Source organism: Peromyscus californicus, unplaced genomic scaffold (genome assembly GCF_007827085.1).
Source record: "Peromyscus californicus insignis strain IS unplaced genomic scaffold, ASM782708v3 Scaffold_8__1_contigs__length_139910024, whole genome shotgun sequence".
NCBI classification, from domain to species: Eukaryota; Metazoa; Chordata; class Mammalia; order Rodentia; family Cricetidae; genus Peromyscus; species Peromyscus californicus.
In genome coordinates this window covers 115,832,148-115,855,136 of record NW_026294606.1, presented here as the reverse complement: position 1 = coordinate 115,855,136, position 22,989 = coordinate 115,832,148, and the positions used below count along the sequence as shown (strand labels likewise).

The following is a 22,989-nucleotide window of genomic DNA, read 5'->3' as shown; positions in this document are numbered from 1 at the left end:
TGATGCTCTCTGACTGTTGCAGATCCCATCTAGGATATTCTTATACTCCACGTCCTATCCCTCCAGACTTCTCTTGGCTGTCCCTAGTACCAGAAGATGCTGTGTACTCATCTTGGATGAGTCTCATTCCATCTAAGGATCAGCCATTTTTTCAAGGAGTCCTGATCTCTTTTAATTGACAATGACTTAGAAGCCAAGCGCCCGGGGCTGGCCTGGGCTGGGCTGAAGGTTCGGGCTGTAAAGCACCTACTGTGTGAACACAAAGACTTGTGTTTGGATCCCCAGCACCCTCATGTACACAGTGGTGCACATCTGTAACCTCAGTGCTGGTGGGTGACAGGTGGAGACAAGAAGATTCCTGGACGCCTTGGGCTGGCCCACTTACCCCAAAGAGTGAAGCTCCAGGTTCAGTGAGAGATCCTGTCTCAAAAAATGATAGGATGTAATCAAGAAAGACACCCAGTATTGATCTCTGCCTCCACATGCACCTGCCTGAAAATGTGGACACACACACACAGAACTCAGTGTCTTGATGACAGTTTTTTGTCCCCACACTTAGCATATGTTGTTATCCCACTGTCTTGTGGACTCTGTCGTTTCTGATGAGCAATCAGCTGTTGATCTCACCAAGCTTGCGTACAGGATTGACTGTTTTTCTTGCCATCTCAAGCTCTTCCCTTTGCCTATCATTCAGTGTTAAGAGAGTGCTGTATTGGGGGTTGGGTTTCTCTGCGTTTATCCTCATTGGAGCTTGTTAAATTATCTGGATTTTCAATGTTTTTAAAACAAAACTTGGGAGATTCTTATCCATGGAAGCTTTGAGTAGTTTTTCTGTTCCTCTCTCCTTTTTCCCTTCTGTATTATCACCCCATGTAACATGCTCAGTGCTGTCCACATTTCTCTGAAACTGTTGGTTTTTCTGTGTTCACTTCCTTTCTTCATATTGCACAATCTTTACCAATCCATCTTCAAGTTCAGTGCTTGGTTCTTCTAATAGCTCGTCTGCTATTGATTCCCCCAAATAATGATTCCATTGTATTGCAAAGGAATCCAGGTGCCCCACTTCCTGAAGATTTAGTTTTTTATTATGCATATGTGTGCATGTCTACCTGTGCCCATGTGTAGTGAGTGCACGTGCCCACAGAGGCTGGAGTCGGCAGACCGCCTTGGAGCTGGAGCTGCAGGTGGTTGTCAGCGGCGTGACAGAGATGCTAGGAGCCAAGTTAGGTCCTCGATGTGGTAGGTATAATGCTCCTAACCACCAAGCCATCGTCTAGCCCCAGACTCCCCATTCAAAAACTGGCATGGTGCCAGATATGGTGACTCATGCCTTCAATCCCAGCACTCGGGAGACAGAGGTTGGTGGATCGCAACTCAGATTGAGGCCAGCCTGATCAACATAGTGAGTTCCAGGACAGTCAGAGCTACACAGTGAGACCCTATCTCAAAAAAAAAAAAACAAAAACAAAAACAAAAACCGATGATAACGATCTCATCTTTTTATTAATATTCTCTATTTAATGAAATACTCTCATCTATTACTGATTTAAAGATTTTTTTAAAGATTTTTTTTAAGGACTGGTGAGATGGCTTAATGGTTTAGGTCAGTGGCTGCTCTTCCAGAGGTCCTGAGTTCAATTCCCAGCAACCACAAGACTCCTCACAACTGTCTATGCTGGGATCAGATGTCCTCTTCTGGTGTACATGCAGACAAAGCACCCATATACTTAAAATACATAAATCAATCTTTTTTTTTTTTTTTAAAAAGACTTTTTAAAGACAGAATCTTGCTATGTAGCCCAGGGTGGTTTCACACTCTTGATCCTCCGGCGTTAGCCTTCTGAGCGCTGGGACTAGGAGGACTGCATCACCACACCCAGATCTCCATGAAGTCTTCCAATATGATTTACTTTGGATAATAGCTGCTTTGCCGCTGTGCATTTACTCTACCATCTGGACTCCTACAGAGACAGTTCATGTTGCCTGGTTTTCTTTTTTTTCTTCTATGTGGGTCTAATTTTCCTGTTTCTTTGCCCATCTTACAATTTTCAGAAAGCTGTGAATTTCAGGTAATAAATCAACTCCTGCCATGGTGCTGGCATTGTTTAGTGATTTGGCTGGACCAGGTCGGTAGATTCTGCTTTCCCTATTGCTGTGGTGCTCGTGGGCACAGCCTTGTCGTGGCCAGTCTGACAAGCAGGTCTGGTTCTGTTTCAGCTCAGTTCTCCACTTTTCATTGTTCTGCTAAACTTCCTCTGCTGGTATCCCACTCGGCTATCAGTCCATGTTAGTTACTACCCGCTTTCTCTATTCCTGTCAGCAATACTGTAAGGTACTGCCTTACATTCTGATTCAATTCCATGCCAGGCCTCTTTCCAGCAAGGCATTGTCAATCTCTGAGGCTTGCTCTAGACACAAAGAGGCTCTTCTTGGTCTGTTTGTCTGGTTCTGTTAGACACCTGGCTGGTCAACTGTTTTGTTGCCACTTGTATTATTGAGCCTGGCTCGTTTTATATCAACCTGATACAAAGCTGGAGTCATTTTGGAAGAGGAGACCTCAACTGAGAAAATGTCCCCACCATATTGACCTGTGGGTGCCAATAGGCAGTGGTGCATTTTCTTTATGTATTATTGATGCCGAAGGGCCCAACTCACTGTGGGCAGTGCCAACCCCTGGGCTGGTGGTCCTGGGTACTACAAGAAAGCAGGCTGGGGAGCCGGAAAGATGGCTCAGTGGTTAAAAGAAAGCACTGCTCTTGTAGAAGACCCAAGTTTGGTTCCCAGTATCCACATCTAGCTGCTCACAACTGCCTGTAACTTCAGCTGCAAGAGAGCCAATGCCTCTGAGGGTACTGTACCCATATGCACAAACCCACACCCATATCCATATAAAAGTAAGACCTAAAACAAAGACAAAGGAAGAAAGAAAGAAGCAAGGAAAAAGGAAGGAAGGAAGGAAGGAAGGAAGGAAGGAAGGAAGGAAGGAAGGAAGGAAGGAAAGAAGGAAGGAAGCCAGCCAGTCTTTAGAAACAACCCAGTAAGCTGTTTCCGCTTAAGTTCCTGCCTCGAGTTCCTGCCCTGACTTTCCTGGATGACAGATCGGAAGCTGTAAGATGAAATAAGCCCTTTCTCCTCCTCATTGCATTTGGTCATGGTGTTTATCACAGCAGTAGAAACTAAACAGTTCCTTGGGCTGGAGAGATGGCTCAGAGGTTAAGAGCACAGGCTGCTTTTCCAGTAGGTCCTGAGTTCAATTCCCAACAACCACGTGGTGGCTCCAACCATCTATAATGAGATCAGGTCCCCCCTTCTGGCCTGCAGGGATACATGCAGGCAGAACACTGTATACATAATAATAAATAAATCTGAAAAAAAATTAAAAAAAAAAAAGAAACTAAAGAGTTCCTCTAAGTGGCTATCCCAAAGATCTCCATTGTTTCCTATAAAGTCCTTCCGCATGGCCTCTTCATACTCCCTCCCAAATAAAGCCAGTCCCTTAGGCAGATGACCAGAGCTCTCAGCAGCTTTTTCTGTAGTCAAAACTCCTGCCGTGGACATAGAAATGAGAGCAGCGGACCACCTTTCATGTAGTGACATCCCTGATGTACAGGTGGAATGTTCTGTTGTTACTGGAGTCCTTGATCTTCAAAGCATGACCCTCGCAGCTGTAATACATTTTCTTGCTTCGTAATCCTCCTCCTCCTCCTCCTCCTCCTCCTCCTCCTCCTCCTCCTCCTCCTCCTCCTCCTCAGGGTCTCACTATGTAGTCTAGGCTATTCTTAAATGCTCAATCCTTCTGCCTCAGTCTACTGAGTTTTGGGGCTCCAGGTGTAATGTCAGATGCCATGAAAACATACCCAATATTCTCTTATCATTATCCTGATGAGAAAGGAAGGAAGCACCCCCTGGTTCTGGGCACATCCTTAGGCCTAACCACAGCTGCCTGTCTGTGATAATCAGGGTGAATTACCAACTTGTTTTTTGTTTTTCTTTCTTGTTGTTTTTGTTTGTTTTGCTTTTCAAGACAGGGTTTATCTGTGTTAATGGCCCTGGCTGTCCTGGAACACACTTTGTAGACCAGGCTGACTTCAAAGTCACAGAGGTCCGCCTGCCTCTGCCTCCCAAATGCTGGAATTAAAGGTGTGTGCCACCACTGACCAGCTTGGATTACCACCTTCTTAAAACATGTTCATAGTAATTTTTTTTATTAGTTTGTATCACAGTGAATCAAAACAGTGCTTCTCAAATTGGAAACTGGAAGCCAATCACTTGGAGAGCTTGTTAGAGTTCAGACTGACAAGGGGGGTCTGGGGTTGCCCAGGTCTGCATTTCTAACCAGCTCCCAGTGCCAGACACATAAGGAATCCAAAGGTGATCCTCAGTGAGGAGGTTGATCTATGACACGATAGCTTTTCAGTGGGAAGTACCAAGGGGTAGCTTGCCTCCCCATTGTGAGGGCTGTTATGTACTTCATACTGGCCTCAAACATGTACGTACCCATGGATGAATTCAAATTCCAAATCCTCCTGTGTCCTCCTCCCAAGTGCTAGGATTATATATGTACTTAATGCCACTGAACTATGTGCTTAACGTGTTTAAAATAGAAACTTTTGTTATGTGTATTTTACAATACAGGAAGACAGGAAAGTGAATTGAGACTGATAAAATTGAAGTGTATATAAATATATAACCTCATACACAAAAACACCTTAAGAAATCTGAACAAGAGAAAGCATAGTCCTTAGCAAAGGAGAGAAAGAGAACAGAGAGGAAAAGAAGGAGATGAAAAGTTGAGTCTCTCTGGTGTTTCTGAACTAGATGAAAACATCACAATCTGCTAGAAAAACCCAGACTCTTGGGAGGGCCCCACCCTTTGCGACTGTCCCTCTCGATTTTGGAACTGTATTGAAATGTGGGGATGGAGCAGGAGCTCCCAGAATTTCATGGGCTAATGGGTCCTTCCCAACAGGACAGGGCCAAAGCCCATGCCTTGAACAATAAGTTACGGAAGCAGCTGGCGGAATTCCGGGCTCCCCAGGTGATGATGTACGTCAAGGAGAAAATCTTGAATGGGGAGCTGGAGAAGACCATCAGGATGTGGGAGAGGAAGGTGGAGATCGCAGAGGTGAGCCTGTTGTCCCCAGGAGGATTGAGTCTCTGACTTAGCCTTGACAACATGGGATCGCCAAGTATCTCAGGCCACCAACATTTTTCTTCAGGATTTCGTTTATCAGGATGAGACTATAGGGATGTTGGACATGTGTCTGTGAGAAATCTCTGCAGTTGTTTCAACTGTTCAGCCAAAATGAATGGTGGATTTTTCCCCAAGCTCCCACTTTTAATGGTTAAGGACATGCGCTTTAGGGTTTGGGAGAGAGTCTTGTTACACAAGTGTGTTCAGTTGTTTGTTTGCGTGGTGAATTCTAGAATCTTGCGAATCCCTCCATACCATGGGTATTTAGCAACTGCTGCTTCTTACATGGGGAAGACAGTTTTTAAGAAAATTAGAAGCCGCACATATGGTGACATACACCTTTAGTACCAGCACTTGGAGGCAGAGGCAGGCAGATCTGTGTTTGAGGCCAGGTCTCTATAGTGAGTTCCAGGCTACTCAAAACTACATAGTGAGGCCCTATTCCAGAGAGAGAGAGAGAGAGAGAGAGACAGAGACAGAGACAGAGAGAGAGAGACAGAGACAGAGAGAGAGAGAGACAGAGAGACAGAGACAGAGACAGAGAGACAGAGAGACAGAGACAGAGAGACAGAGAGAGACAGAGACAGAGAGAATGGGTTTTTAATGGCTCTCAGAACCCAGGTCCATGCATCTCCGTAGTTTGTGGGCCTCTGCGTTTGTGTCTAAGCCTGTAGCCTTGAAACAGGTGGTATGCGCTTAGCTCATGAGATGCCTGCACACTTCGGGTGTCATTACTGTAATTTAAAACCACATGAGCTGCTAGGGAACCTGGGGTCTTTCTACATCTAACCCTAGTTCCATTCCCTCCTGTGGTCACTTGGTGACAGGGAGGCCATGGGGCCCTAACTTGGCGTACATCATCCCTGGAACTGCGCAGAGAATCCACCAAGGGCACACACCATCCCACTTCTTTGGACAAAAGCACACTCTTTAAAACAATCTTTTGGGGTTTTGTTGTTGCTGCTGTGGCCCTTTCCCCCTTTCTTTTCCTTTTTCTTTCTTTTTAAAAAAAATTTTTGAGACATTGTCCCATGTATCCGAGTCTATTCTTCAACTTACTATGTAGCTGAGGATAACCTTGAACTTCTGATCCCCTTCCCCCACCTCCTAACTTCACCACTACTCCAATGTATATGGGGTGCTGTGGCTCAGACCCAGGGTTTTGAGCATGCTGGGCATGCACTGTAACAGCTGAGCTACATTCCCAGCCCTAGAAAAATCTTTTGGGTGCACCACAGGACCCTGGCCCCTCACAGGGTCATCTGCATAGATGGCAGTGGCCTTCAGCACAGGCACACACTGATTTTCCCAAGTAATCCTCTCCCCTTTCCCCCTCTTTTTGTTTTGTAGATGTCTTTAAAGGGATACCGAAAAGCCTGGAATAAAATGAAAACATCGGATGAGCAGCTACAGACGGTCGGGTCCCCGGGGAAATAGCCAGGAGCAGCCCATATCTTGCAGACCAAGAAGTGGCCCATTAAAGTACTCTAGTGTTTTCCAGCAGTGGGGTTCTTTCACTGTTTGCTGTGCCCAGCTAGTATACGCCCCGCCCCCACCCCCAGGCCACATCTACCAGGTAACCAGCAGGGCCACATCTGCCCATGGGGATACCGTCTGAGCCTGACCCCTGGAACCATTGCAATGAAAGAACCACAGGGCACTCTAATGGTTTGACACTTGTTAGCCCACATTTATCACAAGCATAAATGAAGTGACCTTCCCACATATGGGAGTGGGACAGAGGAGGGAGAGCCAGCCCGGTGCTGCTGTGGGCCTGCCCGTGGCCGCCCAGGTGGCACCTATCAAAACAGTACAGACACCGGAACAGTACGGCAGATGCCTAGCACCTTGTGCTCTGAGCTTCTTGTCTGTGGGGTAGGTTAGCTGCCAGCTAGACACCGCTGCCCAAGAACACAAGCACGAGGGACATCAAGATCCTCTCCTGGGGCCAGCGCAGCCTGTTCTGGCCAGCCATGGCCCCGCCTTCCCCCACCTCCCCACCGTAGTAGTCGTAGTACATGGGTTGAACAGCCACCTTCGAAGGCCAGCTTGATTCCTGAAGACCGTTTACCCTGAAGTTCTGCCCGCCGTCTGTGGGCTGGTCGAACAGAGTGGACATTCTTTGTCCTTGGGAGTAGGATCGGGGCCGCTCAGCATGGCCTTGTACAGAACTCGAATTCTTTGTCAGGGCAGTATTTGATTCTTGAAAGGGGGCCTCAGGGATCAGCTTCTCCCAGGGGTTCAGCACAGACAGGGAAGGGCCAGCCTTATTCGCCTTGGCTATGATCCAGTCACTGTAGTCTCCCACACTGGCATACAGAAACAGGCCAGGGCACAAGTCGCCTCCATGGGTCACGATTCCTCTGAGGACCCAGAGATCCAACTTCTTCACTTGGCACATCATAGGACTTCCTGGTTCCCCCTGCAGTAAAGGACAGAGGGTCTTAGGTTTGAGAAAACCTTTTTCAGTAGATCCTTGTGCCCGTGTCTGTTTTAGAAGGTTTTGCTTTGATTCTCTCTGGAAATGAGCAAATTGTAGGCTACCATTTCAAATCTAGACAGCCACCATCAACTACAGTATGGAGACACCACTCTCTCCTCTCTTTCTCACCCTTGTTCTTGCTTGCTTGAGACTGGATCTCACATAACCTCCTCACTACGTAGCTACAGATGACCTTGAACTCTGATCCCCATGACTCCACCTCCTCACGCTGGGAATACGGGGCATGCTACCACAACTGGTTTTTAATACAGGGCTGGCAATCAAATCCCTGAAGCCAAGGCTTTATTCAAGGCAAGCACCCACCAGCTGAGCTACTTCCCCAGCCCAGTTTTTCTTTATATTATGCAAATGATTTGTGGCCTTGGCACCCAGATTGCCTGTATCTTCTTGGCTCATTTTTCACTGTCTTGGCTTTTGCTAATACTCCAAATCTTTCCCTCAGTATTTCGGGTTCAGAATGATCACACCTCTGAAACCTTTCCTTTTTCTTCCCAAGGAAGAGCTGAGTGGAGGGGAAGGAAGGCCAGAGTTCCCCCAGAAACTGGGGCTGTCCGGGGTCTACAGCTTCCTACCCCACGCGCCAGCTGCTAGTTACTCCTTCAGCTCAGCAGCCCTGCAGTACTATAGCTTTCCCCTTTCCTGAATGAGCAGTCCTCTGCGGCTCAGGCGGTCTGCCGCACACACCTTAACTCATGCGAGGCGAGAAGGCAGAGGCTTAGCACACCGAGCTGGATTTGTGACCAAGGCATGTGGCCTGGTTCTAATCCAGTGTGGAGATTCACTAGTGCCTGACACACGCAGTACTGAAGCTGGGCATGCACCATGCACTCAGCCAAGTATCTGCTATGACCATCATGGGGGCTTATAAAGGCTGTAATTTTTCTGTAGGAAGTCGAGGGAATGGGGAAAGTCCCAAGAAAACTACTAGGTTTTCTTTATCCCACCCCAGGCCCCCTCTTCTGCAAGTGCCAAACCTCAACTCGCCCCTCGTGGTCCATCTGAGTCTGAGATAGGGGAAGAACTATCATTCACCCTCCTTGATTGTAGGTCCCCTCAACTGGAAAAGCCAGGCAAGCTGGCCAATGATATGCTGCTCTTGCTGTTTGGACCAAGTGAGCAATGAGCAGGGTGGCAACTGATAACAGTCAACAGTTTGAACAAACTCAAGGGTGAGAAGCAGAGAGGCAAAGGTAGACTTTATCAGCTCCTCCTCATCTGCGTCCTGGGTAATGGCCTGCCCGGGGTGTCCCCTCACCACCCCCTCTAACTTCCCCTTGCTTAGGAAGTGTGGGCGGAGCAGAGGGGAGGGTGACAGGTAGAAGAAGGGATGACTGAAAGCAGGGCAGAGCTGAGGCACATACATTCTGCAGACACTGTCATGCCTGGGTAGCCTTGGGGAAGGCCAACGCCGGTTCAAGGGCACCACATTCTGCACATTGTTCTGTGTTGCTCACTCCAGGGAAGGGCAGCATAGCATCCTTGTATTTCCTTCTTTCCTGGTCTGCTCTGTCATCTCGCTCTGCCAGTCGGCAGAGGCTTGAAATGGTATTTCAGAGTTGTGGCTAGTCACTTGGGATTGCAGAACGACCATTGTCCATATACACTAAGGCTGCCTGAGCATGGAGCTCCCTGCTGAAGAATGGGGCGGTCTCCCCGCTTTCACTGGTCTCACCCCCAAGTTAATCGTAATTACGCATGAGGGAGAAAATGGATGAGATGGAGGACACACAGTTTGATGGCTCGGACACAGTAGTGAATGCAGATGACCCTGGCTATCGCATGGTTTTGCTGCTAACCCCAGGCACAAAATGAGCTCAGTTTTTTTCTTTTGTCCCTCCCTCCCCACCCCCCCACCCCCGCCCTTCTCTCCCACCTAGTGGAGCCATGGTTTGTGGTCTCTGATGTTAAGCAGCAGAGGCCACCGGCCCAGGGCCCTTGAGGCACCTCTGTCTTAACTCCTGGGCTCAGGGGCAGCTGCCACACAGAGGGCCCCCTTTCACTGAGCGGTCCTCTCCCCTGACATCCCACAAAAGCTCTAGGGGTTGTACAAACTAAATGTAAAGGGGAAAGGCAAAGAGCAGCTCTGCTGCCTCCGTGGGGACCCATCAGTCAAATTCTGAAGCTGGAAGTTTCTTCTATACCTGAGAAGTGTGGTGTTCAGGATCCAGACGCCAGAACCCACTTCCAAGAGAGGAAAACATTCCAAACACCAAAGTCACCAAGAGATGTTTCGTGAGCAGAATTCAGTTCGAAAGTGAAGGCTGGCTAGTGGATGGGGGGGTGGGGGGTGGGGTGGCTCAGTGGATAAAGTACGTGCTGAATGAGAGTGAGGAAGAGAGGTTGGGTGCTGAGATTCCCTGTGGGCTCAGGAGGCTGGGTGGGGCATGTGGGGGGAGTGGGCTAGCCAGATTAGCTGTATCTAATGCTCACACTGTAGATTTTTGAGTAGTTTCTGCCAAGTGTTATTCCTACCAGAGATGTGAATCCCAAGGCACTAGGATTCCTTTCTTCCCCCTTCCTTCCCCGTTCAATAAGGAGGAACCCCCAGGACTCCTTGGTGCAGCCAATGATTACTTTGATTTGGCTTCTACTGTATCAAGTTCTTACCAGGCAAACATTGGTGGATTCCTTATTTGTGTGACTGGCACATTCTGTTTTCTGGTCTCTAGGTAAAGGACACAGGTCAATGTCTTTCACGTAGATTCTCCTCAGAATACTCATTGTCATGTGATTTCCTGTCTGGACCATGCAACAGAGAGCCCAAGAATTACTAGCAAGAAGGCAGTCCCGAGTCAGCCCAACAGCAACTCACATATCCCAACAGGAATAAACAGAATATGTTTCTCTACATCCCTTTTACCCATAGAAATCAGCACTTATGTCTGAGCTTTTACTGAAAACTACCTTTGTTTTGAATTTAAATCTGTAAAGAGGCAGAGAACAAGTTACTCTTTCTTCACACTTGAAGAATATGTATTCTCGTGTTTCATTCTTACCCAAGAATGACGGAAAATGGGTGGCTTAGGGAAGCGTACACAGCCCTGGTCCCCCTACTCCTCCCAGAACCTGGTGAGACAGGATGCTGCCTGTACACTTCTTGGGTATAGAGCTAAGAAAAAAAGGACCTGTGGAATATAGTACAAGAAAAGCCCCCAGAAAGGCAAACACTAGGAATCAGCTCTAAACCTCAGGCATCCTGAATGAATAAGACAGGCCCTAGAGAAGTTCATCTGAGTCACCCCCATTGCCAGCACACACACAGCCTCCTCTAGGGGAGGAGTGTATTAACTGCAGCTGTGGGATTCCATCCTGCCACCCAGCAGTTCTTCAAGGTTGGTGCTTTATCTTGCTTTTTGTCCAGGAAGCAGATGGCCTGGACCATGTCGTCAAAACGTATGGCAGATTCTGTCCTCAGGAGGGCTATGTTATTGCTCATGGATTTGTTATTAAAGTTCTCATGGAGGATGATCATATTGACTGGGTACTCTGTGTGATCCACCTTTCTGGGATCCATGTTAGCTATACCAACAACAGCAATGATCTTCTTCCTAGAGAGGAGAGACAACAGGGCTTTTGAGAAGTCAAGGCAGCTAGGAAGCTTCATGCTTCCCTCATTTCTCATTTTTTATTTTTTATTTTTGGTTTTTCGAGACAGGGTTTCTCTGTGTAGCTTTGCGCCTTTCCTGGATCTCGCTCTGTAGACCAGGCTGGCCTCGAACTTACAGAGATCCGCCTGCCTCTGCCTCCCGAGTGCTGGGATTAAAGGCGTGCGCCACCACTGCCTGGCTGTCTTAGTTTTTAATGTGTGTGTGTGTGTGTGTGTGTGTGTGTGTGTGTATGTTTGTGTGTGTGTGTGTGTGTGTGTGTGTGTGTGTGTGTGTGTGTGTACCAGTACATACTGGAGTCCTTGGAGTTGGAGTTACTAATGGTTGTGAGCTACTTGATGTGGTTTCTGGGAACTAAACTTGGGCTCTCTAGAAGAGCAAGAAGTGCTCTAACTGCTGAGCCATCTCTCTAGCTCCCTGGGTTAGTTTTTACTTTGAACTTAGTCTCCAGTGAATCTCTCCTGAATTTCTAGGTTTGTGCTCTCCCTTGTGAGCTCAAGGCCTCTTGGGGGACTCTTCTGTGCTGATACCATTTATCTTACCATGCAAAGATCGTCTGTTCACATGTTATTGGGTAATTTTTCTATAGGAATAGTTTTGTTGTTGTTGTTTGTTTTGTTTTGTTTTTCGAGACAGGGTTTCTCTGTGTAGCTTTGCGCCTTTCCTGGAACTCACTTAGTAGCCCAGGCTGGCCTCGAACTCACAGAGATCCGCTGGCCTCTGCCTCCGAGTGCTGGGATTAAAGGCGTGTGCCACCACTGCCCGGCTTATTTTTGTTTTGTTTTTTGAGACAGGGTTTCTCTGTGTAACAGGCATGGCTGTCCTGGAACTCGCTTTGTAGACTTGGCTGGTCTCGAATTCACCTCAAATTCACAAAGATCTGCCTGCCTCTGCCTCCAGAGTGCTGGGAATAAAGGTGGGCACCACCACCGCCCAGTCACTTAATGCAGATCTCACCTCACATACTCCGTGACTGGATTTAGGGAGGGTGTGGCTTCACAGTGGTGGGGTTAAGCTGAGTATTCTCTACTTCTCCCCTGGGACTCACCCAAGAAACTGTAAGAATGTAAAGCAGATGGGCAGCGGTGGCTCACGCCTTTAATCCCAGCACTCGGGAGGCAGAGTCAGGCGGATCTCTGTGACTTTGAGTCCAGCCTGGTCTACAGAGCGAGATCCAGGACAGGCACCAAAACTACACCGAGAAACCCTGTCTCGGAAAACAAACAAACCAACCACAAAGAGGACTCAGCATTCGAGCAAGGGCTGGCAAAACCAGCAAAAGCCAGCTGGGATGGCAGGTGACACCGGCTGCCACTGAGCTCAGCAGCAGCTGGGTGAGAAGGTGTTCAGCAAAAAGGTAGAAGAGAAAGAAAGCCATCCTGCAGCACTGAGGTGAAGGTCAAGTAGGAAACGGCATGAGGAGAATGGAAGACAACAAAGGACTTAGAAAGTTGGCCACGTTGTCCTGTGCATCGTCTGTTTTCATTTTCTTTTGTGTGTGTAGGGGTGTGCATGTGTGTGCATAAGGTTGATGCATGTGTGTAGGGGTGTGCATGTGTGTGCATGAGGTTGATGCTGGGACTCATCCTCAACTGCTCCTTCACTTTATTCATCAAGGCGTGGTCTCTTAAGCCGGGAGCTCACACACAGCTCAGTCTCCCTAGGTGAGAAGCGTTAGGTCAGGCAGAGTTGTGTGGAGCTGGGGAGGGGACCAATCTGCACGTTGCCTCAGGAGAACGCAGACCCTCATCTGACTCCCGTCCAGTCTGTTGTCAGCGCTTGCATGGGTGGAACCCAGCTGGAGCCAGGATGCAAGGGGAAATGCTGCTGTCACCCACACCAGAGGGAGACAGTGGAGAGTGGATCGTGAGTGACAGATACGAGACTCCGGCACAGCTGGACATCCAGTCCAACGAAGATGAGCATTGTCATCTAACCCATGAAACTCCTGAAAATGAGGATAACGGCAGAAGCTGGGATCGCAGGGGTAAGCCGGGCATCTCCTGGGTAGATAAGCATTTGTAGCCATCCTGCTTAAAATCAGAGTCACCTCAGACTTCTCCACAGACATGTTTGACACCAGAAGCCAGGGTGGCAGTGGGAGGGGCAGAGTGATGCCTTGAAAGTCTCCCATGGGAAAGAAGTGTGAGCCATAAATAGACATGAATTGGGAGTGAGGGGATTCTATGGCAATATGTTCCAGATCCAATCATGATCTCCAAAAATGGGACCATATTTGATAGCAAGGCCTCTATCTTCATACTTGGAGATAGAGGTACCTAGGGCCTGATCCAACTTCTTCCTCTTTAAAAAAAACCTTTTTCTTCTTCTCCTCCTCCTCCTTTTTTTTTTTTTTTTTTTTTGATTGATTTTCGAGACAGGGTTTCTCCGTGTAGTTTTGGTGCCTGTCCTGGATCTCACTCTGTAGACCAGGCTGGCCTCGAAGTCACAGAGATCTGCTTGGCTCTGCCTCCTGAGTGCTGGGATTAAAGGTGTGTGCCACTACCGCCCAGCTCTTTTTCTTCTTTTCATATGTATATGTGGTGTGTGTGTGGTGTGTGTGTGTGTGTGTGTGTGGTGTGTGTGTGTATGTGGTGTGTGTATGTGGTGTGTATAATGTGTGTGGTGTATGTGTATGTGTGTGTATGTGTGGTGTGTGTATATGTATTTGTGTATGTGTGTGGTGTTTGTATGTTTGTGGTCTGTGTGTGGTGTGTGTGTGTGTGTGTGTGTGTGTGTGGTCTGTGTGTGGTGTGTGTATATGTGTGTGTGGTGTGTGTGTGTATGTGTGTGTGTGTGTGTGTGTGTGGTGAGTATATGTGGTCTGTGTGTGTGTGTGTGTGTGTGTGTGCCTGGGGTTGTTGATGTCAGGAAACTCCCAGTCTGTCTTCTGTCTTACTCTGACACAGAGGAAAATAACCATGTGAAGACATACCTAGAAGGCCTCTTCCTGTAAGTCCAGAAGGAAGCGAGCCTCTGACACTCTAACCTGGACTTTCTGGGCTAAACCACCCACTTTATGATATTTTGTTATGGAAACCAAAGCTGTCTAGGGGAGAGAGAAGTCTGTGTTAATAAACAGAAGAATCGATATAGAAAGATCTATAGATATCCATGAACACATTAGGTATTTAAGAAAAACATCCAAGAAAGTGATGACAGAAGATGGTACGAGGGAGAGAAACTAGCGACTGAGGGATGATCCCACTGCAAATCTCCACTTCTTTGTGGATACTCAACTGTCTGCATGGATTTCCACTTACAAGCATAAACTCTGGCTCTTCTGGAAACAGTGCTGAGACACACTCAGAATGGTCCATGTTTGACACACCACTGTAGGTGTTCCTGCAGTACAGTCTCTCACAAGGCTGTCTGGAACCCTTGGCCATAGTGTTGTTTACTTTTATACCAAGAAGGTTGGGAAAGCACCAGACTCTCAGTCAGACTTTGGGGGTTTGTACTGTAAGATCTAAAGTCCCTATGAGATTGTCTGAAGCAAATACGCACATCAGCAGGGCCGATGGTGGCTCCGTGTATGCTGAGTATGTCCGTGGAAGATCAGGCATGCTCCCTTGTTGAGGAGCAGAAAGTTGTTGTGAAAGTGTTGAAGGTACAGGCACAGAGTCAGAAAGTGAAATAAGTATGGAGCCTTTTTAAATAATAAAAGCCAAGACTACACACACACACACACACAGACACACAGACACACACACACACAGACTATATATATTATATATTATAATATATAAATTCTGACCAGTGTGAGTGTCAAGGGTGAACCATGAACAACAACAGAAAGTAATGAGAGCAGACCGAGGAAAATACAATGATACACATGCTTGAAAACACCATCATGAAGTAGACATCTATGGTACCAAGTAAACCTCCAGTATCAGGAATGGGTTACATCTTATTGAGTCCCTGGCCAAAGCGGTCCCATGGAATCCCCCAAACATCACAGACTATTTGCCAAGGCCATCGGTTACTGTCCACAACTTGATGGTAAGGCCCTGTGGCTGAAGACATCACTTATGTCATTGAACACAGAGAAGTCGAGCTGGTGTCTAATTGGAAGCTTCAGTCCTGCTGACTAGTGTTCATGGTACTGGAAGGTACTCTGCACACTACCAGAGGAAAAGGGTAATCATCAATATCATCCAGCTATAAACCGTGACCTACAACAGTGACCTGCCTGCAAAATACACTGGTGTAATGGTGGCACAAACATTATTCAAGTAACCAACCACTTGAGGGGGGGGACTGGATTTAAGGCCCACTCCATGAGCTAGAACCCATACCTGGTACAGAGTGGCCAAGAACCTGAGACTAGACAGGTCATGGGCCGGGGGGAAACCATTGTTCTGCTAAAGGAACACAGCAATAAAATGACTCCTGATGACATACTCATAGATCAGTGCCTTGGTCAACACACATCAGAGAAGCTTTTTCTTGAGGTAGGTGGGAATTAAGACAGAGACCCACAACTGGACAATGTGCAGAGAGTGAGAGACTTAGGAACACTCAGTCCTAAATGGGATGTGTTCATTAAACTCCTCTCAAAGTTCAGGGATCTATGAGAAAGAGGCGACAGAAAGATTATAAGAGCCAGAGGTAATGGATGACTCCAAGGAACCAATGTCTTCCAGATATGAAGTCACAGAGATTGTGTCAGCACACATGAGACTTCCACAGGTTCCAGCCAGACGGGATCCCAGCACTGAGTGGGGAGTGAACACAGAAAACCCAAGGCTAGAGTATCAGCAGGCTTCCTCCTTCTGGACTTAGAGGCAGCAGCCCTAACCCAGAGGCTGTTTGCAATTGATACCTGCTGCCAAAGGAAAACCAGGACTTCAGCCCCACTCCAGGGAAGGCCCCATGCCCAGGAGTAGTTGGCCAACACAAAACCAACTCAGCGACAGTTTTGGACTTTTGGTTTCATTTTGTTTTGTTTGGCATCTTTTTATCTTATGGCTCTTTTGCTTGTTTTGATTTCTGTTTTTGAAAGAGAGAAAGAACAAAGTTGAGTAGGTAGAGAGGTGGAGAGGAGTTTGGGGAAGGGGAAAACATGATTAAATATGTTTTATGAAAAATATTTAATTTAAAAAATAAACAAAAAAGAAAATGCCATATGAAGGCTATTTTTTTTTTTTTTTTTTTTTTGGTTTTTCGAGACAGGGTTTCTCTGTGTAGCTTTGCGCCTTTCCTGGAACTCACTTGGTAGTCCAGGCTGGCCTCGAACTCACAGAGATCTGCCTGGCTCTGCCTCCCGAGTGCTGGGATTAAAGGCGTGCGCCACCACCGCCCGGCAAGGCTATTATTTTATATGCACACTGAAAAAAAATAATAAATTTAAAAATACTTCAAGTACTGCGTGGTGGTGATGCACGCCTTTCATCCCAGCACTCAGAGGCAGAGCCAGGCAGATCTCTGTGAGTTTAGGCCAGCCTGGTCTACAGAGTGAGTTCCAGGACAGGCTCCAAAGCTACAGAGAAACCCTGTCTTGAAAAAAAAAATACATAAAGCAAGAAAACTTCAGCAACTACAGAATATTCTATCAGGTGTTTACAATTTCTTTACTTAATTAAACTGATTGTTATTCTTTCAGGCTGGGGAGATGGCTCTCTGCAAGCACGAGGACCAGAGTGTGGATTCCTAGCATCCACATAAAGACTAAGTGGCCTGCCTGCAATTCTAGCACTCAGGAGGCGGAGCTAGGGAACTCTGGGTAAAACCAGCCAAATTAGTGAGCTTCAGGTTCTGTGAGAGACCCTGCTTCAGGAAAATGGAGAGCAACTGAGGAAGATACAACCCGCCCCCCAGCCCACGCGCACACGCATCACACGCAACGCACATTACACATGCACACGCAAAACCATCACAGGCTTTATCGTTCACATCTACCATAGATGTGAACTATGTAAAACTAGAAAAGGTTAAAGGACAACATGCAAATTCGGGCATACGTTTGGCCGCCAGAGTGATGACGTCACCAAGCTGATACTCGATAGACTTTCTCCCTCCGTCTATGTAATGCACACTATACTCTCACACACAGCGTGCGCAAGAAATTATATTAATCTGCTTATCTGTGATAACTGGACGTCCGCTTTTATTTGGTTGTTTTTTGTTTTGTGTGTGTTTGTTTTTGAGGCGGAGTCTCAGGTAGCCCAGGCTGGCTTCATACTCAACATAAAGCTAAGGATGAAGAACTTGAACTCTTGATGCTCCTGCCTCCACCTTCCCGGTGCGGGGATCACAGGCCTGCGCCACGAGCCCCCTTGGATGTTTACGTTCTTTCTGGCATTTTCTGTGTAATTAGCCACCCAGTGAACAACTTTCTGCAGGACATATTTCTTTCCCAGAGGTTAAAATTATCTCTTTACTGCCGATTCTGAAAAGTTACGGTCATTAGACTAAAAGTGAAGTATTCTACAATTTGCCAAATATTTCCTTTAATCATATTTATGATTTTTTTATCTGTAAGAATTTGAGCTTATGGTATATAATTTGGAATCAGAGTGTTCTGAGCACCCAGAGAAAAGCATTCTGAGAGCAGCTCCGATTTCCTTCGGCTTTTCTCTGTGCCCTTCTGGCTGTGGCAGACATTTGTGAGGCCCAAGGTGTCCTGCTGATTTCCTTAACTTATCCCGGAAGGACACCTGGTGGATAGAATTAAAGAATCCACATCTCTGTGGTTGCGGCAAAATCACAAGTGGCCTTCCTAGACACAACAAATGGCACCTCACTTTTCACTGGTGCCACCCTCGGCCCTCATAGTAAAGTGCCATGAGGCACACTGGTGACCACAGGACCTTGGCTCAGGCGACTACACCCGGAGTCTACCCTGCAGGCCCCGCCAGTCCCCAGGGCACCCCGCCCAGCCCTCCCTCTAGGGAGCACTAGCCTGTGTTGGAGAGCCGAGGCGGTGCTGAGGATCCAGAACTTGCTGAGAATACTGCCGAATGCCAGATGGGTGTACTCTGGGTCCTGTAAGGACACCACCCAGGGGAACTCGTTGCTGCCCACGAGGTTCTCCTTGGGCTCGTCCATGATGTTGGCTTTCTGGGTGCCGCAAACTGCAGAGAGAGCGTAGGCCTCACTATATGGCCAGGAGCCAGCCCCACATGGGCACCACCGTTCCCCAGCCCTCGGGACTCCTGGTCTGCGGACTCTGTTTTGCTCCGGGCTGACGCTACCATGATGCTTTGTTCATCCCCAGGAGATCTTCCACGTAAAAGACGTTTGCTAGCATCTCTGAACCCTCTAACAGTCTTACTAGACCCTGCTATTGGTACCCTTTCTGCCGAGTGCAGCTCCACTTGCTGGGCCTTGTCTGGCATTTTTGCCAGACAGAAGCAGGTGGAGTGGGTGGCAAAGGGACCTGTAGTTGTCCTTGTCTAGGCCCTTTCTCCAGGGAAAAACTGTTGCTTGCTTTCCCAGCTCCCCTCCCACAAGTGTGTGGTGCAGTTTTCCAGCCAAACGTATGCATGAATTTGTGTATTCTTGTGCTTTAACCTTTTCTAGTTTAATTTCTGCTATGGTAGATCTGAAAGATAAAGCCTGTGATGGCTGGCTTTAATTATCAACTTGATGCAACCTAAAATCACTTGGGAAGAGTGGTTGTTTGTTTTTTAATGATTTGTTTGTTTTTACTTTATGTGCTGTGGGTTTTGCCTGCATGAATGTCTGTGTGAGGGTGTCAGATCCCCTGGAACTGAAGATACAGACAATTGTGAGCTGCCATGTGGGTGCTGGGAATTGAACCCAGGTTCTTTGGAAGAACAGCCAGTATGCTTAACCACTGAGCCATCTCTCCAGTCCAGGGGAAGAGTGTCTTAATGAAGACTTATCTAGATAAGGTTGGATTGGGAGCATGTCTGTTGAGGACTGCCTTAATTGCTGGTTGATATAAGAAGAACCAGCCCGCTTTGGCTAGTACCAACAGGGATCCTTAACTGTGTAGGAGTGAAGAAGCCCCAGGGGTGGTGGCATCTGCCTTTAATCCCAGCACTCAGGAGGCAGAGGTAGGGGGATCTCTGTGAGTTCGAGGCCCGCCTGGACTACATAGAGTTCTGGCCAGTCAGTGCCACATAATGAGGCCCTGTCCAAAACAACAACAACGACAACAACAACAACAACAACCAGAAGCAAAGAAAGCTAGCTGAGCGGACAAGCAGGCCTCATGTGTGTGTTCATTTCTCCCTGCTCTTGACTGTGGGTGTGATGTGACCAGCCGCTTGAGCTCCTCAGGTGGGGGTGTTTCGTTTAGCCACAGCAGCAGAATTTAAACTAGGACAATGCCACCACCACCCCGAAGCAAAAGTGGTTTAGGGGGCCCCAAGAACTCACGAACGTGAAAGGGTCTTGAGCATGGCCAGCATTCACTACCTGGGACAAGTCTTCCTTAACCGGAGCTGGGCGGCCTCAAGTAGATGGGAACTCCAGCTGTAGGGCAGGGAGCACCCGTCTCCATCCCACAGGTGGAAGATATGGAGCCAATGCCGAGGCGTCTAAACTCCACCACCCAGCTTGTCTCCATCATCTGTGTTCCAGACACATCCTGAGCCTCGGATTCATGGTTGCCTTTCCCTGCATGCCCTGCAAGCTGCTGGCAGGCATGGCTCCTCCCACTGGGTCTGTGTGTCCCTAGGAGCTAGTGTGGTGCCTAGTTTCTAGTTGGTGTTTAATAAGTTGTCTGGTATGAGTAAAAGGACTCTGTCTGTGATCTACTCCCTGACATCCTGTCACGAAGGAGATGAAAGTCCTGGCATGTGGAGGTTGTCTCAGTTCCCCTTCCCAATCCTGCTCATCCTCTGCCTTCCAGACTGGGAAAGCTGGACTTTGTTTCCAGGGAGAATACAATGTTGTTTAAATGATGTGCCTCTTCTGCCAACCTGAGATTGGATGGACCTGTATTGTTCTTAAAGTTCTATGTTCAAGTATAGAGACTACTAGAACAGGAAAGATCATGGAAGCTGGAGAAGGGAGGACAAGGCAGGGCCAGGAATGGACTTCCTTACAGTGCTGGGGGTGGGTGAGCTGAGCCCCAACTTTCCAGGCACCATTCATAAGAAGTTGGCAACTCTATGAACTATGTTGCTCCTCAAAACTGCTGACTCCCTCCATTGCCCTGGGTCCTCCCTCAGTGGTTGATATACCTTGTTCTGTTGAACTTGAGTACCCACAGGACTCCTTCTCAGCCCCTGGTGGAGCCAGGTTAGAGAGATTCTCCACCTGGCACCTACCAGACTCTCTGGACAGTACATTTGCTAAGAAGTTCCCCAGGATAGACCTTGATATATATTTGGGAAGAGCCTGGAAGCAGACTTCCAAGTCAAGTTAGTGTCAGTATACTGTGAGATCTGGGGCAAGCCTACTCTGTCTGATGCTCTTTCCTCTTTTGAAGGGTGTAGTCATGGGCCTGGACACCACTCAGGGTTGTTGTAAGACCACAATGGGAGATTATGGGAAAATGCAAACTCTATTTCTGTAAATGATAGTGCTGGGCCTTGGAACAAAACTAGCAATACTCTTTCCAAAAATTCAAACCATCTTCCTGCTTGCTCTCAAATCCCAAACTGCAAATGCTCAGTTCTTCCTTCTGTGTCGGTGGCCTTGGGTTCTGTGCCATGTAACAGGCACTGGCAGCAGATCCTGGGCTTTGGACTCGCAGCGAATGCCTTTTCAGCCATTCAGCCACCTGCAGAGAGCCCTGCCAGGCACTGGGTTGGGAACTAAGCTTGCAGGGATGGACTTTGGGAGGCTGTGACAGTGACACCCGATGGACTGATGGCTATACCGGCATATGTGACCCCAAGGCTGTGCTGAGTATTCAGAAGAGAAAACAGAGGGAAGGGCTTCTTCTGAGGTTACCTAGGATGTGGGCAGCAAAGACATTTCCAAAACATTGTCATCCACAGTACTGTCAAGAACTCAGAGAGGCCTAGGTATGGAAGCACATGACTTTAATCCCAGCACCCAGGAGGCAGAGACAGGTGGATCAAGGCCAGCCTGGTCTACCTACTGAGCACCAGCCTAGCCAATGCTACAAAGTAAGACTCTGTCTCAGCAACAAAACAAATAACAAAAAATAATTCAGAGGCCCTCTTCATTGTGGGGTATCCTGGGACCAAATTTCCATCCACAGACCCTTACACAGACTTTGCTGGGACCACACTAGGGCTGCTTCAGAAACACCAACAATGACATTCCTTGTCTATGCTCTGATTTTTCTCTGGATACACAGATGATCTGTAAGACAGGGATTAGCCAATCCTTCCCATTTAATACAGGAATTAGCCAATCCTTCCCAAGCCAAGAACCTCCACGTATGTGACGACATTCCTTTTTCCAAAACACTATTTGAGTGCTGGGGAAGAAGCTCAGTAGTAGAGTACTTGTGCAGAGTCCCTACCTTGTACCTGATTCCATCTCTAATGCCATGATAAGAAAATCTGGTCCAGTCCAAATGTCTGTTCTGGGTCTCAACTACGGCTTCGTGGGAGAAATGCCTTGTCTATGTTTCTGACCATCTCTCGATCTCCTTGGCAGGGAAAAGGAGGATGCTGAGGAAGGCGTGGGGTCTTTGCATAGTGTGTGTGTGTGTGTGTGTGTGTGTGTGTGTGTGTGTGTGTGTGATTACCTAACTACCCAACGGCAGCAAAGGTGGACAGAGCCTGTTTGAGTCATCTGTCCCTCTTCACCTGCCTTTTCCTAAGCTGGACTTGTTAGTCCTCAGCAGCCTACAGGTCAGGGAGGAGGGGACCACAGCGGCCAGTTCTGCTGCCCGAGAGACCGTTGCTGTGGTGGGCCTAGCTAGTCCTGACCAGGGTCACAGTTTGCAGAGCTCAACGTACTCCAGGTGGGCAGGGTTGAGCTGAGTGTGAGAGGCAGTTCTCATACTGACCCCTCTGCCCCACAGGCCATTCCGTGCCCTACAGCTGATTTTCCTAACTGTCCCCCACCCTTAGACTTCGTCCCACGCCCATGCCCTGACACTCGGTGTTACCTGGTCCCTGCCACTCACACATGCCACCCAGGACAAAGTTCTGGGGATTGGCTTCCTTGCCAAGTGAGTCCCTCCCTGGGCTGTAAGGGCCACTGCGTTTTCCTGGATGGCCCTCCACCCCATCCCTGCCCAGGCTCCAGCTGTCACACTCACTGGCAGATGACGAGTGGGCCATGTACAGCAGGAGCAGCAGCACCCCTCTCATCTCTGCCATCCCCAGAGAGAAACGCAGCGAGCACCATGAGCAGCTGGGAAGACAGAAGACTCGTCACTCCATCACCTTCCCACACACCCCAACGGGGTGATTCCCACCATAGAGGCCGGTTCCCTTTAACCATCCAAGGTTCCCGGATGGGGTAAACTGACCCGTCACATCCCCAGCTCTGGGTTCTGTGCAGACATAGGCGGGAAGCGGCTCTCTGGCTCCAATGCTTGGCTTGCAGTTTGTGAGCTGGCCCAAGGAGAAAGGGTAGTCTGCTTTCTCCAGTTTTCTTCTCAGAGCAGCCTGGGGCCCTGGGTGAGCTAGAGAGTTGGTTCTCTAAAAAGGGTGGGTTTTTGATTTGTGGAATTCAACCCTTGCTTTAACTGTATAGCCATAAAACACTGCTGGGAAAAAAAAAAAAAAGACAGGGTTTCGGTGGGAGCTTCCCCAGGGATCAGTGTCTTACTGTGATCTCAC

The 22,989-nt window shown here is 48.1% G+C and overlaps 2 protein-coding genes across 6 annotated transcripts in view; one reads left to right on the top strand and one right to left on the bottom strand.

Annotated features, from left to right (window-relative positions):
* The window catches only part of Ccdc113 (coiled-coil domain containing 113), a 28,469-nt gene extending 21,770 nt beyond the window's left edge, over positions 1–6,699 (top strand). For all 5 annotated transcript variants that reach the window (XM_052728591.1, XM_052728593.1, XM_052728595.1 and 2 more), the window contains 2 exons: positions 4,970–5,125; positions 6,545–6,699. In XM_052728591.1, coding sequence (XP_052584551.1) covers positions 4,970–5,125; positions 6,545–6,631 — 243 coding nt within the window. In that variant the 3' untranslated portion in view covers positions 6,632–6,699. The remainder of the gene's footprint in view (positions 1–4,969; positions 5,126–6,544) is intronic.
* Positions 6,700–6,828: 129 nt separating this feature from the next.
* On the bottom strand, positions 6,829–22,552 carry Prss54 (serine protease 54). Its single transcript, XM_052728596.1, is given in 6 exon segments — positions 6,829–7,616; positions 10,305–10,436; positions 10,987–11,245; positions 18,207–18,378; positions 22,464–22,515; positions 22,517–22,552. Coding segments are annotated over 6 exon segments (1,182 nt in total). The 3' UTR covers positions 6,829–7,085.
* Positions 22,553–22,989: the final 437 nt, after the last annotated feature.